Raw genomic sequence first — 17,063 nt, 5'->3', positions numbered from 1 at the left:
CAGTTGTCAGAATCAGGTTCTTTTCCAGTGAGTCAGTTCTTCACATCAAGTGGCCAAAGTATTGGAGTTTCAGCTTCAGTATTAGTCCTTCCAATGAATATTCAGGACTGATCTCCTTTAGGATGGACTGGTTGGATCTCCTTGCAGTCCAAGGGACTCTCAAGAGTCTTCTCCAAAACCAGAGCTGCCAAAAGTGGAAAGAGAGGGAAAGACGAAATCTATACTGGTTTTCTTGAGGTTTTGGAGCCAAAAAAAAAGATAAAACGAGAAGGAACATAAGCAGTATCAGGGGCTTTTAGAGCTGTGCTGCTGCTAAGTCGCTTCAGTCGTGTCCGACTCTGTGCGACCCCATAGACGGAAGCCCACCAGGCCCCTCCGTCCCTGGGATTCTCCAGGCAAGAATACTGGAGTGGGTTGCCATTTCCAGTTACCTTAAAAGCATTTAGTCCAGGGGTCTGCAGTTCTCCTTGGAGTTAAACCCGAGAAAATGCTTACACAAAATGAAAGCAGGCAGGAGAGAGGCCTCCGTGGTGGAAGGGGCGGGGTGCGGAGAGGCGGGCAGAACGCACATCCCTTTCCCATCCTACAAGCTGTCGGAAAACCACGGTCCAATCCTGATGTCTAACTTTACAACGGAAGAAACAGCGAGTAGCTTACAGTCACAACACAGAGCCTAGATCTCAAGCCTCTACACCACTCGCGGCCTCCCAGTTCGCCTCGCGAGGGAGTTAAAAGTGGGCGAGTGAGTCTTGGAAGAAAAGTTATGACCAATCCAGACCTAGACCAACCTAGGTTAGTTATGACAAACCTAATATGCTAGACAGCATATTAAAAAGCAGAGACATTACTTTGCCAACAAAGGTCCGTCTAGTCAAGGCTATGGTTTTTCCAGTGGTCATGTATGGATGTGAGAGTTGGACTGTGAAGAAAGATGAGCGCCAAAGAACTGATGCTTTTGAACTGTGGTGTTGGGAGAAGACTGTGGAGAGTCCCCTGAACTGCAAGGAGATCCAACCAGTCCATCCTAAAGGAGAGATCAGTTCTGGGTGTTCATTGGAAGGACTGATGTTGAAGCTGAAACTCCAGTACTTTGGCCACCTGATGCGAAGAGCTGACTCATTGGAAAATACCCTGATGCTGGGAAAGATTGAAGGCGGGAGAAGGGGACGACAGAGGATGCGACGGCTGGATGGCATCACCGACTCAATGGACATGAGCTTGAGTAAACTCCAGGAGTTGGTGATGGACAGGGAAGCCTGGCGTGCTGCATCCCATGGGGTTGCAAAGAGTTGGACACGATTGAGCGACTGAACTGAACTGAGGGAGTCTGGGTGCAGCTGCGCGAGTTGAGACGGTGAGAACCGGGTAGGGAGGCAACGGGAGCGCGGACCCGCGACCTGACTGTTCCCCGCTGCGGCCACCAGGGGGCGGGCCCGGCCCGCCGCTCGCGGCTTGCGGTGGTGGACTGGGGAGGCCCGCGCGCGCCGGTCGCCTTGGAAACGGGGGGCGCGGCGGCTGCACTGGAGTGAACTGGCCTGGTCCGCTCGCCGGCCGTGCGCGCTGCCTTCGGGTCCACTGCTGTGTATCCGCACCCGGAAACCGTCCAGGGGAGGTCAGGACACCGCCTAGCCTCCTTGCTCGGCCCCGGCTCCTTCCAGTCTGACTCTTAAGACTTTTTATGAGCATCTCCGCCCGGTACCCACTGGCCCTGCAGCTGGCTCCGCCACAAAACGGGCCTGGGGTTCCGACTTTCTGGGGGTCCAACATCGAGTGAAGTGCTGGGCGGTTAGGAGCCGCTAACCTTCTAACCTTTCACTCAGGAGACACAAAGGGAGGAAGAACTTTTTGGATCCGATCAGAATACTAACGCATCTCTCTTTCCGCCTCACAGTAGAACCCCTGGATACGTTGCTCATTTGCCTTTCTGAGATCTCAGTTCCGGAGAGCAGGATCTGACTTTATCTCAGGTTTGTAACCTTCGTGATGCCCTCAGCCTCTGGCACACAACGGATGCTCAGTAGACTAATCATGCCTTCTGTTCGTATGGGGCTTTATCGCTTGGCAGTTTTCCCAAAGCATTTGAGCCTCATTAATAATCCTGACAGGTAGGAAAGATGGAAGAGAAAGCGAGGGTCAGAGAGGTCTAGAGACCTGTCCGAGTTTATAAAACTCCTTCATGGAGGAGCTAGGTCTAGACTCCAATCTCCTTAATGCTCTTCTCGCTGAATCCGCAGTCTGGTGAAAGGCTTTAGATAACAGACCCCGCAAATCTTTGCGTCCTTAGTACCAGCATGGAGCCCTCCCGCTGCAGGAGCTTTATAAGCTCTGGGTGTGGCATTGATGGCTCTTCACCCTCAGCTTCTTGCCCTGGCTGCTGGCAGCATCCTTAGTTCTAAATAGGACGCTTGGCTTCTTTCTTTTATTAATCTATTAGATTTGTATCGCAGCTTGTTTGTCTCCTCATTCCCCTTCTTACCCCATAATTCTCTGCTGGGTGGAGAGAGTTGCGAAAGCAGTTGGGAGGTGAGAGAACATGTCACATCTGATGACAAAACAAGAGAGAAAGCTTCCTGTGAAGGCAGAGAAGGAAAAGAATAAGATTAGGTATTTATCAACATGTATAATAATTGCTCATTGTTTTCTTTCCACCACCCCCAAGACCGAGCCCCAGTTGGCACGCTTTATTCACTGTTAAAGGAGAGAGGTCTTTTCATTCTCCTTCGCCATCAGAGTGTGGAAAGTCCTGCATGTATATATGTCCATTATTCTCACCATATTCTCTTCATGGTTATGTTTCTTTTCCAAATTGGCTGTATCTTACATTTTAAAGTTGTTTGAGGCTATATGTACATGATCTATACAAATGAGGTGGGTCTGAAATTTTGTGAGACTAAATTTAGGTGATATCATCACTACTAAGAGCCTTTAAATGCATTCAGGTTTTTTTTTTTTTTTTAATATATGCTGGAGAGCATTTCCACAACATTTTAGATTGTATTAAAAATAGTATCCTAGCCTAACTGAGAATTTGAATTTAAAAGTCATTTTACTTTCCAATCAGGGTATATACAATATTATGAGCAAATAAATAGGACCATCAGGAAAGAAAGTGACTGTGCATATTATTTGCCAGTCGGGCATTTGAATCAGGTCTGAACACCCAGTTTGTGCCTAATGGGAGATGGTGACCTATATGGTAATATCTGTTTTTGAATTCCCAAAATGAGTTGCTGAAGTAGTTACCTTTCAGTATTTGAGGAGTTATGCCTTGTTGAAGATGAGTGCCTTAATGGTTAGATGTCAGATTGTTCGTTAACAAAGGCTTTTGGAAGTACTGCATTATTACAGCTGTTGTTAGACTGACATAATTTTATAGCTTGTTAATGGCAAAGCCATGTCTAGACTTCAAGACTTCCAATACTCATAGAGAGATCTTTTTTTAAATAAATCATGGTCTCAACCCCTGATGGAATCTTATTCGGAACTTTTATCATTACTGATGCTATTAAGTAAATATCCACCATTTCAATCTATGAAACATTAGCTAGCAAACATCAGGATCTACTTCAAACATCTAGAAAGGCATGAGGGCAGAATTGCCACTCCCAGCCTCCATAGAACTATGAAAGGAGTCATTAGGAAGCTTCTGGATATTCATGGCTCCACAAAGTCATGAGGAACTTTCTAGGTATTGAGCCAGGACCCTGAGACAGTGCAGGAAAGGACCCTTGTTTGGGGGATAATGCAGAACGTAAAGAATCCACCTGCAGTGCAGGAGACCTGAGTTTGGCCCCTGGGTCAGGAAGATTCCCTGGAGAAGAGAATGGCTGCCAACTCCAGTGTTCCTGCCTGGGAAATCCCATGGACAGAGGAGCCTGGTGGGCTACAGTCCATGGGATCACAAAGAGTTGGACACAACTGAGTGACTAACACACTTTACAGAGTCAAAGCATTATGGGATGAGAGGATATTTGAAGAAGATGGCTTACTATATATTGCTTTTTACTAAATAGACTTCTTACTTTTCACTGAGAAGCATTTGGGGAATACTTTTTGAAACATTTCCTGATAGAAAATGATTATGGAATAGTCTCTGAAAATGATGGATACCCAAGTCCTTAAAACCCAGCCTCTTCTCCTGCCCTCACTGGGTGTGTGTATTTGTGTGTGGGTGTGCACATGCGTGCACTCAGTACTGTGCAACTCTTTGTGACCCCATAGACTGTAGCCCACAAGGCTCCTGTTTCCATGGAAATTTCCAGGCAAGAATACTGCAGTGGGTTCCCATTTCCTCCTCCTGATCCATTGATCGAACTGGTGTCTCTTACGTCTCCTGAACTGGCACGTGGGTTCTTTCCACTAGTGCCACCCGTAATGTATGTTATTGATGCCCCAACAGAGTTGGGAGAGGAAAAACAAGCACAAAAGATCATGCCCTGGGGAAGTAGCTCTCTAGCATTTATTACTTGTATGGTTTTCTAAAGCCTTTTAGAGTTGCTCTCTCTCTCTCTCTTCTTTTTTTAAGTTCCATTGGAGTATGCTTCTTTCTTCCTATCAGTCTAAGTAGAAGTCTCACCTCTTTTATATTTTATAACTACAGGCCAGAAAAATTGCCACAGACGAACAGGCCCTTAATAGATGTTTGAAGTTACTGACAAATCCGGGCAAGTATTCGTTTGTCAGGAATTATTTTAAGTGAAATCTTCTTGGAGGATAGTTATTTTGTAGCTGTTTTTTCTAGACTTCTCCCCTTTTCCCGAGGAATCCTCTAGGTGGTCAGGAACTGTAAATCCTTGTCAATGTTTATTAAAATCCCCATTGTTTGTAGGACATTATCTGATGCAAAAGTACATTCTGACGGAATGTCATTAGCTCACTGCAAAAAAGCAACTGTTAAGCAGGTGACCCAAATGGCTTTCTAATTTTCTGTAAAGTATGTGAAACAATGAATCTTAATATAGTTTATGCACAAACCACTGATGCTTAATGGATCCACATTTTCACTCATATTTTATTAAAATCTTTTGCCTTGAGCTGCAATTAGGTAACTAACTGTAAATTGGTCAGAGAGTCAGAAACATAAGAGCCAGGTAACTGAAGTAATTGAGCAAAATGAGGTCATTTTTCCTCCAGCACCAGATGGGTACCACAGGTGGGAACTATAACACTTGATCTCTTCCATATGACTCAGAAAGAAAATTAGAGATTAATGTTATTTGCTTCAGCTTTTAAATAAAATATTTTATAGTGAAAGTTTTTGTTAAACACTAAGTTCTTGTAAAAAGCAACCCTTGACAGCATGCTATGGTTTTGTGTAGCTGTTAAGTTAAAAATCCTAATTTTAAAATAGAAAGTAATATAAAAATTCAGTTTTCCTGAAACAAAAGATAGCAATTTTGTTTTCCTAGTGATGTTTCTGTGAACTGTGCCAGTATGCAGCCTATGGAATCATTCTCAATACTTCCACATCTGAGACGATAACACAATATATTAACCTGTCTTACTGAATTGAATCTTTCTGATATGTTACCTTTGTGGTTTTCAGTTAAAAAGTATTGTAGTATATTTACATTCACAAATCCTAGAATCTATTAGGATACAGAGATGAACACACTTGGCTAGAAAAGTCTTAGGCACCAAGACTGAACCTCGCTAGAGGTCTGGTTATGCAAACAGCAAGTCTGTAGGGGAAAAGTGTGTTTTTATTTCAGAGAGTGTTTCCATTGTGGATCTGAATGATTTGTGTAGATTGCCTATTCGGTGATCCAAATTGGTGATGAAGGCTGATGGTCGAAAACTACATGGATTCGTCTTTACACCTCACCTCTTACTTGGTAGCAGGCAGACAGTCCTCTGCTTTAGTTACCTGAAATTTACCAGATTATGCTTCTGGAGCCATAACTAAAGGGGCAAAAATACTTACTCAGTTCTTTCTGTATGGCAGACACTATGCCAGGTGCTTTAAATACTAACCCGTTTCATCCTTACCAGTGTTTAAAATAAGAATTTTGTTCTCACTTTACAGATGATGGAACTGAAGCTCAAAAAGATTAAGTAGCCTACTCAAGGTCACCTAGATAGTAGGTGGTAGATCTAGAATTAAAATATGTCTACCTGATTCATCCATCTAATTGTTCATTTGACAAGGACCAGATCTACTGTGCTAGGAGGGGTAATATAGTAATGTACAAGAATTACATCACCCCCACTCTCATGGAGTTTCCAGCCATTTTAACAAATAACTACAAAGGTTGTTTTTCCTACCACACCCACCCACACCCACCTAGTAATACATTGAATGCAGGTTAGGTACTTACCTTTTTGAGATCTGTTGTTGTTGTTCAGCTGCCAAGTCATGTCCAACTCTCTGCAACCCTATGAATTGCAGCATGCCAGGCTTCCCTGTCCTTCATCATCTCCTTACGTTTGCTCAAATTCATGTCCATTGAGTCAGTGATGCCATCCAACCATCTAATCCTCTGTCATCCCCTTCTCCTCTTGCCCTCAATCTTGCCCAGCATCAGGGTCTTTTTCAATGAGTCAGAACTTCGCATCAGGTGGCCAAAGTATTGGAGCTTCAGCTTCAGCATCAGTCCTTCCAATGAACACCCAGGACTGATCTCCTTTATGATGGACTGGTTTGATCTCCTTGCAGTCCAAGAGACTCTCAAGAGTTCAGCACCGCAGTTCAAAAGCATCAGTTCTTCACTCAGCCTTCTTTATAGTCCAACTCTCACATCCATACATGACTACTGGAAAAACCATAGCTTTGACTATATGGACCTTTGTTAGTAAAGTGATGTCTCTGCTTTTTAATACACTCCTAGGTCTTCCAAGGAGCAAGCATCTTTTAATTTCATGGCCGCAGTCACCATCCATAGTGATTTTGGAGCCCAAGAAAATAAAGTCTGTCACTGTTTCCATTGTTTCCCCATCTATTTGCCATGAAGTGCTGGGACTAGATGCCTTGATCTTAGTCTTTTCAATGTTGAGTTTTAAGCCAGCTTTTCCACTCTTCTCTTTCACCTTCATCAAGAGGCTCTTTAGTTCCTCTTCACTTTCTGCCATTAAAGGGATATCATTTTCATATCTGAGGTTGCTGTTATTTCTCCCAGAATTTTGATTCCAGTTTGTGAGTCATCCAGCCCAATATTTCACATGATATACTCTACATATAAGTTAATAAGCAGAGTGACAATATACATTAATAAAAATCCAAAGATAAAAATCTGTCAAGAAAAACTATGATCTTAAAAGATGTGCATTAGTACTTATACCAAATTCTCAAAGTGTTCCTCTTTACCATAAAAACTAAAAACAGTGAGTCTGATTTTCCCTTTTAAAAAATATTGTTTTTGATGTTTCTTATTATAAGATACAAAAGCAATTAATAGCTGATAAACAGTCACTGGTAATGAGAATACATTATTTTTATCACTCTTGTTATTTTGCATTTATAAACCTCTTAACCATTTAAAAGACATTTTTATTAAAGTCCTTATATTTGCTCTTTATAGCAACCCTGGCCAAACCTAGTTTCTTTGGATCCCTGTTCTGACTCTTTTGGAGCCAAGTTTCCTGGTCCTCATAAAAGGTTGTGCTTTTGTTTCATCTTAATTTTTAATAACTAAAAGACATTTATTGAGCTGCTGTTATAGGCAGGGCACTCTGCCAAACACTGTGGAGACATGAAATGATTGAAAAAGTTAAATTCTTGCTCTTAATGAAGCTCGATGGGGGCAACAGTTGTTGATGGATCGTTTAAGAGAGTGAGTCTCAGAAAGTTTGGGGTACTGGTCTGGACCTGCTCTAAGCATAGAACTCAGACTCAAGAATCCAATTGATTCCTGATGACCCAGCATTATGGATGATGTCAGCTCTGGGGATACGGGAGCAATCTGGATGGAAGAGCCAGTTTAAAGTTAAGTCCCAGTAGTGCTTTATATGATAAACACAAAGGAACAAAGGATTTATTTATTTTTCCTGTGTCTCTTTTTTCAAGCAGGTATTCTTCTTAATAGCTAAGCAACACAATGGAAACCGCGGCGAAAACAAATAAAAGGGATATTCAAGATGGGCCGCCAAAAGAAGTCAAATTGCCTATCAGTGAAGCACTTCTAGACTATCAGTAAGTTTAGATTATGGAATCCAAAAGTTCTCATACATAAGTGGCAAGCACTGCTAACACTCGCATAACTCCAGCGGAACATGAAGCGCTCCAAAGCTGTCAAGGAAGCTGGATTAGAGGCATAATTTCACTCTCGTGCTATGTGCATTTTTTTTTTAGGTTTTGGCACGTTGGCAGTAACACAAGCCAAGCTATGAAACAGCATTCGTGAATGGGTCTTGGCTCCCTCGCCCCCTCCATTGAATTATTGGTCACCCTCCCTCAAATGCACAGCAACTTGCTGGCTTACCTCTTCAAATAGAGCACACCTCAGTGTCCGTTTACAAAAGAGTAAATGTACACACACTTCTCTTCTTCATTTAACTTTTTATTTCTAGACATTCCAATTTGCATTGTCCTCAAATGCCTACAAATGAAAACCAAATGATTTATAATTATTTTTCATAAGAACGGGCTTCCCTGGTGACTCAGCTGGTAAAGAATCTGCCTGCAATGCAGGAGACCTGGATTCCATCCCTGGGTTGGGAAGATCCCCTGGAGGAGGGAAAGGCTACCCACTCCAGTATTCTGGCCTGGAGAATTCCACGGACTGGATAGTCCCTGAGGTCACAAAGAGTCGGACATGACTGAGCGACTTTCACTTTAATAAGAATATCTTAATATTTCTATCCCAGGAGCTAGAGACGAGACTAGAGGTGATACCTGTTGTTTGTTTGTTTTATCTAACTGATGGAGAGTAAGCCCTTCGATAGCTTTTGAACTTCAACTTTGGGTCCCGGGTAGGTGTTTTAATGTGTAACACTTAGGCAGTGAATGAATACATGTCAGTTTTTTTTTTCAAATAAGAAGGCACTTCATGCCTGTTGAGCAAGTATTTGAATGTTAACCAAATACAGGCAAATCCTGATCACTAGAGGACAACAGTTAACAGGCCCACACGGTCCCTTCCTAACGAAGCACGGGAGATGGACATTAAACACAGTCCGGTCTTTCCTGAAAAATTGCATACCTCTAAAGAAGATGCTACGGAAGAACAGTGTAGGGTGCTCCGCAACAGCATAACCGAAGGATGGGACAGACTCAGTGCGTACATTCTCGGTCATTTCAGTCGCAGGGAGCAGGAAGAGCTCGTCTGAGGGGGCGATGTGGGAGCTGATCTCAGAAAGAGGAGGAACAGATGTATGTTACAGAGCCAGAGCGTGAGGGCCGGAAAGGCTCATGTAAAAGAGGGCGGGTGAGGAAGGGCGTGTCGCAGTCCAGGAACAGAGAGAAGGCAGAGGGAGCGAGAGAGGGCAAGGGCAGGGTCAGATTAGCAGACCCCCGTGGACACGTGGGTCTTAGGAGTAGGAGGCCGTCTATTGGAGGGTGACAAGGTTGAAACTGGGGAGCAATGCTGGAGACCAGGTCTCAACGACATTCGGGGAAAATCCAATGTCCTTCTTGTGAGACTCCGAGTCTGTATGTTCTTTTTAGAAGATGGTGAGTGAGAGGGTCAGAACACTGACAGCACCCACGGGAAGGGACTTTTCACCAAGTGCCCTTTTATTTAACACTGGAGGTAACATTCAGCGACAGCCAGATTCTCCCTGCGCTCGTTTCGCAGCGTAACTGAAGACTTGGCGCACCGTGGCTTCTGAGAGGTGGGCAGAAAGTCCAGCTCCGTGACTGCAGTCTGATTTCTCACCTTTTCCCCACGGCCCACAGGGATGGCATCCAGCTATGGCTCCTTCTCTCTCCTCTGGGTCAGCCAGAGGCCAGTCTTTCTCTTCTTCAACAGAGGTTTCCAAACAGGCGAACATTTAAAAATTCTCATGATCTAGTACAAGACGTAAGTTGAGCATTCGCATGCTTTCCGTTCTCTTCCTTTGTTGAAACTAAATAAACAGCCTCATGGAGTGGAACAGCCTGGGCCTTCCCGCGCCCTTCTGGCGACACTTCAGCTGTTCCCTGAGGTCCCAGGTGACGGGACTTTCGTCACACGATGAATAGTCAAGACGCCCCCCTCACCATCTGAGGAAGGATCATCCAAGGGTCCCCGGCACCATCTTACGTTTCTCTTATACAAATTCAGCCCCTAACAAAGAGCTCAGGGCCCAGAGTAGGTCGTCCATGACTTCTGAGCAACTGAACTTTTCTTAATCTCTCTCAAGAAAATAAGGCCATAGACCTCTGTGGTTGTTGGCGAAGAACTGAGACTGCCAATGTTGAATCTGCAGAGTGATCACATCTTAGTCAGCCTTTTTCCTCAGGGAATTTGTTCCAAGACTCCCAAGGGATGCCTGAAATCATGGATAGTACCGAACCCTTTATATACTATGTCTTTTCTTCACATATACACCTATGATAGAGTTTAATTTCTAAATTAGGCACAGTAAGAGGTTAACAATAAATAATAATAAAATAGAACAGTTCTAACAATATACTATATTAAAGTTATGTGAATGTGGTCTTCCTCTCTCTTTCCCTTTAGCAAAATATCTTATTGCATAATACTAAATCTCTAGGTGACGGTGGTTTTTATTTTCTCCTTTATATTTATTCCCCGCCCTCAACCCAGTTTTCGACAATGAGTATGGACATAGGCATAGCAATAGGTACAGATACAGTTACAGGTTTTAAAAGTATAATAAGTAAGAGTATAGATTCTTTTTTGAAACCCACATTTGTGTTCCTTCTCAGAATTTTTAACAAAATTGCATGGAGGAAGGAAGTTGACACATTACTATGTTAATACTCAATAAACAACCTATAATAAAAATAGGAAAGAGTTTTATTCAAGCCAAACTTAGGGCTGTAGCCCAGGAGACACAGATGCAAGAAGCAGCTGAACTGTGTTCCACTGACTGCAGAATGGGGAGGCTTATGTAGGCAAAAGGGCTTCCTTGGTGCCTCAGTGGTAAAGAATCCACCTGCCAATGCAGGAGATGCAGATTCAATTCCCTGGGTTGGGAAGATCCTCTGGAGAAGGAAATGGCAACCCAGTCCAGGATTCTTGCCTGGAAAATCCCAGGGACAGAGGAGTCTGGTGAGCTGCAGTCCGTGGGCCCAAGAGTCGGACACGAATTAGTGACTTAACAACGACAGCAACATACAGGCCCAAACCACAGTTACATGTTTGTCAAGAATTAGGGTTGGAATTGGTGAGAAGTAAGGGCTCAAAGTAAGGACTTTGGGGCCATAAAATTGCAGCTGGCAGCCCCTGGCAAAAATATTGTTTTGAAAATGGCCGGTGGCATCTTTGAGTTTGATACAGTTCAAAACAGAGTTCTCAGTGATACAGAAGTGTGCCTGAAACTGCATCCAGTGTGGCTGCCCAGCTCCTTTTTGAATGCCTGAACCACAGTTACTCCATTTTCATGTTTAAATGCATACTTTTCTGTCACGGTTAAAGCAGATGAACAATAGATGTTTGACAGGCCTCAGGTTGTTTTAGTCAGCATAAAGTTCAAGCCAAATCAGGAATAAGCCAGGATGACTTCCTCATACCTCAATATGTGAAAATTCCTTCCATCAACTAACATTTTAATAAGGAGGGAAGGGACAAGGTGACAGACGACTGCATTAGTGTTAATTCCATATCACTGTGCTTCAAAACAGTGCAATGCCCTTTTCAAAGCACTTCAGTGTATATTAAGTGCTCAGTATAAATCTCATTGGTTTATTTTCCCACTTGCTTCAGCATTTAGTGTGACATGTGGGTTACTAGGGCACTGAGTAGATAAGGGAGATGGGAAAAGAAGAAGTGTTCAGAGAACAGGGAGGCTTGAGTTCCCACAGTGGCTAATGGTGGGGAGCCCTGAGGCTTAGCTTCCTCTGAAAGTGTTAGTCATTCACTCCTACTCTGTGACCCCATGGACGTAGCCCACACCAGGCTCCTCTGTCCATGGAATTCTCCAGGCCGGAATACTGGAGCGGGTAGCCTTTCCCTTTTGCAGGGAGTCTTCCCGACCCAGGGATCAAAGCCAGATCTCCTGCTTTACAGGTGGATTCTTTACCGTCTGAGCCACCAAGGAAGCCCTGCTTCCTGATAAATTCATCATCTCTGAGGCCTGCGGAGGCTGAAGTGAATTCCCAGGATAGGCTAGGTGAAGTTAAGCCTGCAACTACTGAACAGTCCACAAGGGGGCCGTTGAAGCAGCCAAACATTCAGGGCATCTTAGAATCCACCCCACCCCCAGGCTTGCTGATGCCACTCAGACCTCTCCGAACTGCCCCCTGCAGAAGCAACTCAAGGCAAAGCCTAAAGGATTTACTCACTTTAAAAATGCTTTTCGCCTTCATTTGGAAAGAAAGAGCTTTATTTTTCTCTCTACTAAATTTCAATTCAGTTCAGTTCAGTCGCTCAGTCGTATCCGACTCTTTGCAACCCCATGAATCGCAGCACGCCAGGCCTACCTGTCCATCACCAACTCCCGGAGTTCACTCAAACTCACGTCCATCGAGTCGGCGATGCCATCCAACCATCTCATCCTCTGTCCCCTTCTCCTCCTGCCCCCAATCCCTCCCAGCATCAGAGACTTTTCCAATGAGTCAACTCTTCGCATGAGGTGGCCAAAGTACTGGAGTTTCAGCTTTAGCATCAGTCCTTCCAAAGAAATCCCAGGACTGATCTCCTTCAGAATGGACTGGTTGGATCTCCTTGCAGTCCAAGGGACTCTCAAGAGTCTTCTCCAATACCACAGTTCAAAAGCATCAATTCTTCAGCGCTCAGCTTTCTTCACAGTCCAACTCTTACACCCATACATGACCACTGGAAAAACTGTAGCCTTGACTAGACCGACCTTTGTTGGCAAAATCAACAAAGTTTACAATATAACAAATATAAACGATATTCCAGGGGAAGGACTGAGGACATAACATTAAAATTCACCTGAAATTTACTGAGTACTTACTTTATGCTAGAAACATGCACATATGATTTCTTATTTTCATCTTTATAAAATACATAGAGCTGGGTGGGTGTTGTTATCTCTCTCTTGACAGCTTGGAAACTGAAGTTCAGAGAATTGACTTGTTGAGGTCATGTAGGTAAGAAGTGGAAGAGACAAGATTGAAAAGCAGAGTTTTCTCATTTTGTAAATACTCCTCTGTTCACTACACCACAGAGGTGCTATATATATATATATTTATATTTATATATATTTAATAGAGGCAAGGGATTTACATTGGGCTAGTTCTGTTCCTTTATTTTGGTCTCAGATTTAAAGTGGTAAGATTTATGAGGTAATAGAGATACCCTTAACTCTTCAAATACATATCAAATTGCCTATACCAGAGTCTTCCCATGCTTTCTATACTTTATACCTAACAGACATTCAACAAATACTTGTTTGGTATTTTAAAAATGTACTTGTGTCAAGAAAGAAACCTTTTACTGTTTATGGACAAGATGGTATCCTAATGAACTTGACCAATAGGTCAGCCTGGCTTACCCTACTGTAAGAAGCTGTGCTTGTCCCTGTAAAGTCTTTGTCTTGTCATTTTTGTCTGAATGTTTTTGGATTTCCAGGAAGCATCTTTTCTGTATGCCCTTTCCTGGGTTCTTTTTATGCTGAATTATTTATAGATAATGAGAAAGTATAAAAGTTATGACTATGAAATAAAAATGGGGATTGATATTTTTTAAAACTTGAAGTTATCTCTCTAATACATATTTTAGTGAGTAAAATATACTATTTACAACATCAGTAAAGATTCTTATCCCTAAACAGGGTTTTATAGTATATTTAATACTTTATTTCAAGTCAAATAGTATAATTTAAAAATTTTCTTTCATTAATTTTTCCTAAAGGAAATAATTGTAACACATTATTTCTGTTATTAGCTGTCAAATAAAGGAAAACGCACTAGAACGATTTATGGCTCGAATAAAGAAACTTAGAGAAAAGAATCAAAAGTATCATGAAAGAGTGAGTATAAAATATAAAGCCGATATCTAGTCATTAAACATTTATGCAAATGCTTAAAATTTTTTTGAGTTATAATGAAATGAACTCTAGGAAATTATCTTCTTTAGTGCTTAGAGCTGATTAATTTACAATATATTTAAATGTATTTTTGTACATGCGACGCAAGAGGGTACTGCTGTTTCTATTTATTAATTATAATGTCAAAGGAAGTCACCTTGAATTGTGTTATTTAGATCATGAGGACACTGAATCTTATGTTAAAAAATGTGAAGCTCTGCAACCCCATTTATTTTTTAATTTCTTATTTAACCAAACTATAATCCTGAAAGACGATGCTATGAAAGTGCTGCACTCAATATGCCAGCAAATTTGGAAAACTCAGCAGTGGCCACAGGACTGGAAAAGGTCAGTTTTCATTCCAATCCAAAAGAAAGGCAATGCCAAAGAATGCTCAAACTACTGCACAATTGCACTCATCTCACACGCTAGTATAGTAATGCTCAAAATTCTCCAAGCCAGGCTTCAGCAATATGTGAACCATGAACTTCCAGATGTTCAAGCTGGTTTTAGAAAAGGCAGAGGAACCAGAGATCAAATTGCCAACATCTGCTGGATCATCGAAAAAGCAAGAGAGTTCTAGAAAAAAATCTACTTCTGCTTTATTGACTATGCCAAAGCCTTTGATTGTGTGGATCACAAGAAACTGTGGAAAATTCTTCAAGAGATGGGAATACCAGACCACCTGACCTGCCTCTTGAGAAACCTATATGCAGGTCAGGAAGCAACAGTTAGAACTGGACATGGAACAACAGGCTGGTTCCAAATAGGAAAAGGAGTACGTCAAGGCTGTATATTGTCCCCCTGCTTATTTAACTTCTATGCAGAGTACATCATGAGAAACGCTGGGCTGGAAGAAGCACAAGCTGGAATCAAGATTGCCAGGAGAAATATCAACCCCTTGGGAAACGAGGATTCCTGTCTTCCTCTTGGGGCAAATTTGTCCATTTGTTCAGCAAATACGTGCTAGGCAAGACAACCCTGATGTTGTCATGATTCTGAAGGACCAGGCACTTGCAGCAGGAACTAAGAAACTGAGGTCGATGGATGAGAGTGGAAGGGGAAGTCTGGCTGCAGCACTTGGAGACAGGTCCCACTTAGAGAGGTCCCAGGGCACAGGAGAGTGAGCTGCCACCAGGAGGCCCATGCACACCCCACAGTGATCAGCACTGGAACCCCAGCTAGCTTTGGGACTTCTGTTTGGTTGTGGAAAGGACAATGGATCAGGACTGAGGAACCACTTTCCCATAACCCATCAAGTGGAGCCAGAGACAATGTTCCTGTTTCCAGGAGGATTAGCTCAAGACTGTGATAGGTCTAAGTTGGCTCTTGGAGTTATCAGTGGACCCAGCAGTGAAGAGCATAGGAAGACAGACTAGCTCAACTGTATTTATCTATTTATTTCCATGTGCACTGCTATTGCGACAGTTTAAGCCAGCATCGTCTCTTACCCATCCTTTCTCTAACCAGCACATTTTCCACAAAGCAACCAGAATGGCCCTTGGAATATGGCAAACCTTTCAGTGCTTAAAATCCCACAGTGGCTTCCTGCTGCACAGAAAATAAAATCCATAGATCTTCCTGAAGCCTTCAAGGTCCTTCAAAATTTGACCTCTACTCACCTCTCCAATTCACCTGCAGCCATCCCATCCTTTGCTTACCCCTGTTTCTTTTAAATCGGAGAAAATGTTGGCACCCCACTCCAGTACTCTTGCCTGGAAAATCCATGGACGGAGGAGCCTGGTAGGCTGCAGTCCATGGGGTCGCTAGAGTCAGACACAACTGAGCGACTTCACTTTCACTTTTCACTTTCATGCATTGGAGAAGGAAATGGCAACCCACTCCAGTGTTCTTGCCTGGAGAATCCCAGGGACAGGGGAGCCTGGTGGGCTGCCATCTATGCGGCTGCACAGAGTCAGACACGACTGAAGTGACTTAGCAGCTTCTTTTAAATATTATGAAGCCCATCTTTTTCTCACTATGGTACCTTTACAACAAAGAGGCCGTTTCCTCTTCCCAGAATGCTCTTCTCTTGGGTAGCTCCTCTTTATTCCCCCCATCTTAGCTGGGATATTGCATAAAAATATTTCTTTGTTATTTAAATAAAAGCCCTTTAGGTAGCAGCAATCAAATCTTATCTTTGTTTCTCCAAAGGGCCCAGCATGAGTAGGTGTTCAATAAATATTTGTTGGGTTGATCCACAAGTACCAGTGGGAGGAAAAAATTTTGAGGTCACAGATATTTAAATTGCTAAGTTTAACATGACTCGTTAGCAAGATACATTTTTCTCTGCAGTTAGTCCAAATCAGAAATGTCCAAATCGGACAAGTTATGCCCTCTTCTTTCATCGTTTCTTCCTATGCATTTAGCTTTGTTTAGATGATTACCCCGATCTTTCTTTCCTTCTCTGTCTGCATTCATTGCTCCTCTGCAGCACTAGCCATCTCACAGCTCACTGTGCCCACGTCCTTACTTCCCAGGACACACTTCACTCCTACTGTTCCCCTACAACCGCTCCAGCGAAAGTTGTGCTGACCAATTAGCCAGGCCCAGTGTACTCTATTGGAGAAGGGCATGGCAACCCACTCCAGTATTCTTGCCTGGAGAATCCCACAGACAGAGGAGCCTGGCAGGCCACAGTCTGTGGGATCGCAGAGTCGGACATGATTGAGTGACTAGCATTACATGAATGTACTCTTCGAGGCCTAACCTTACACCTCACTCCTCCGGCAGTCACTCCTGGCGTCCTGAAACTCTTTTTTCTTTGAGCTCCAGGACATCACTCTTTCTTGAATTTACTTCTACTTCTCTGATATTTCTTCTTTTTCTTTTTTTTCATTGTTTTTTCCCCTCAAATAGGAAAAGAAACTACCTTTAAATTAGAGTGTTTATTCCCACCCTTTAATTAGAGTATTTATCAATGTTCTGATCTTAAATGTACTCTTTCACTCTAAACTCTCTCTGGATCA

The 17,063-nt window shown here is 42.9% G+C and overlaps 1 protein-coding gene across 9 annotated transcripts in view; it reads left to right on the top strand.

The window, feature by feature from the left end:
* The first annotated feature begins 1,506 nt into the window (after positions 1 to 1,506).
* CCDC83 (coiled-coil domain containing 83) overlaps positions 1,507 to 17,063 on the top strand; it is a 53,126-nt gene continuing 37,569 nt past the window's right edge. The window contains exons 1-7 of one of the 9 annotated variants that reach the window (XM_070782983.1): positions 1,507 to 1,612; positions 1,892 to 1,967; positions 2,660 to 2,787; positions 4,601 to 4,664; positions 7,518 to 7,594; positions 8,006 to 8,128; positions 13,953 to 14,037. In XM_070782983.1, the coding sequence (XP_070639084.1) occupies positions 8,034 to 8,128; positions 13,953 to 14,037 (180 nt within the window). In that variant the 5' untranslated portion in view covers positions 1,507 to 1,612; positions 1,892 to 1,967; positions 2,660 to 2,787; ... (1 more) ...; positions 7,518 to 7,594; positions 8,006 to 8,033. The remainder of the gene's footprint in view (positions 1,613 to 1,891; positions 1,968 to 2,659; positions 2,788 to 4,600; positions 4,665 to 7,517; positions 7,595 to 8,005; positions 8,129 to 13,952; positions 14,038 to 17,063) is intronic. The other 8 variants (XM_070782984.1, XM_070782986.1, XM_019955388.2 and 5 more) reach the window with 8 other exon arrangements.

This window comes from Bos indicus, chromosome 29, assembly GCF_029378745.1.
Source record: "Bos indicus isolate NIAB-ARS_2022 breed Sahiwal x Tharparkar chromosome 29, NIAB-ARS_B.indTharparkar_mat_pri_1.0, whole genome shotgun sequence".
Lineage (NCBI taxonomy): Eukaryota > Metazoa > Chordata > Mammalia > Artiodactyla > Bovidae > Bos > Bos indicus.
Note: the sequence above shows the minus strand (reverse complement) of the source record. Positions and strands in the feature narration are given on the sequence as shown.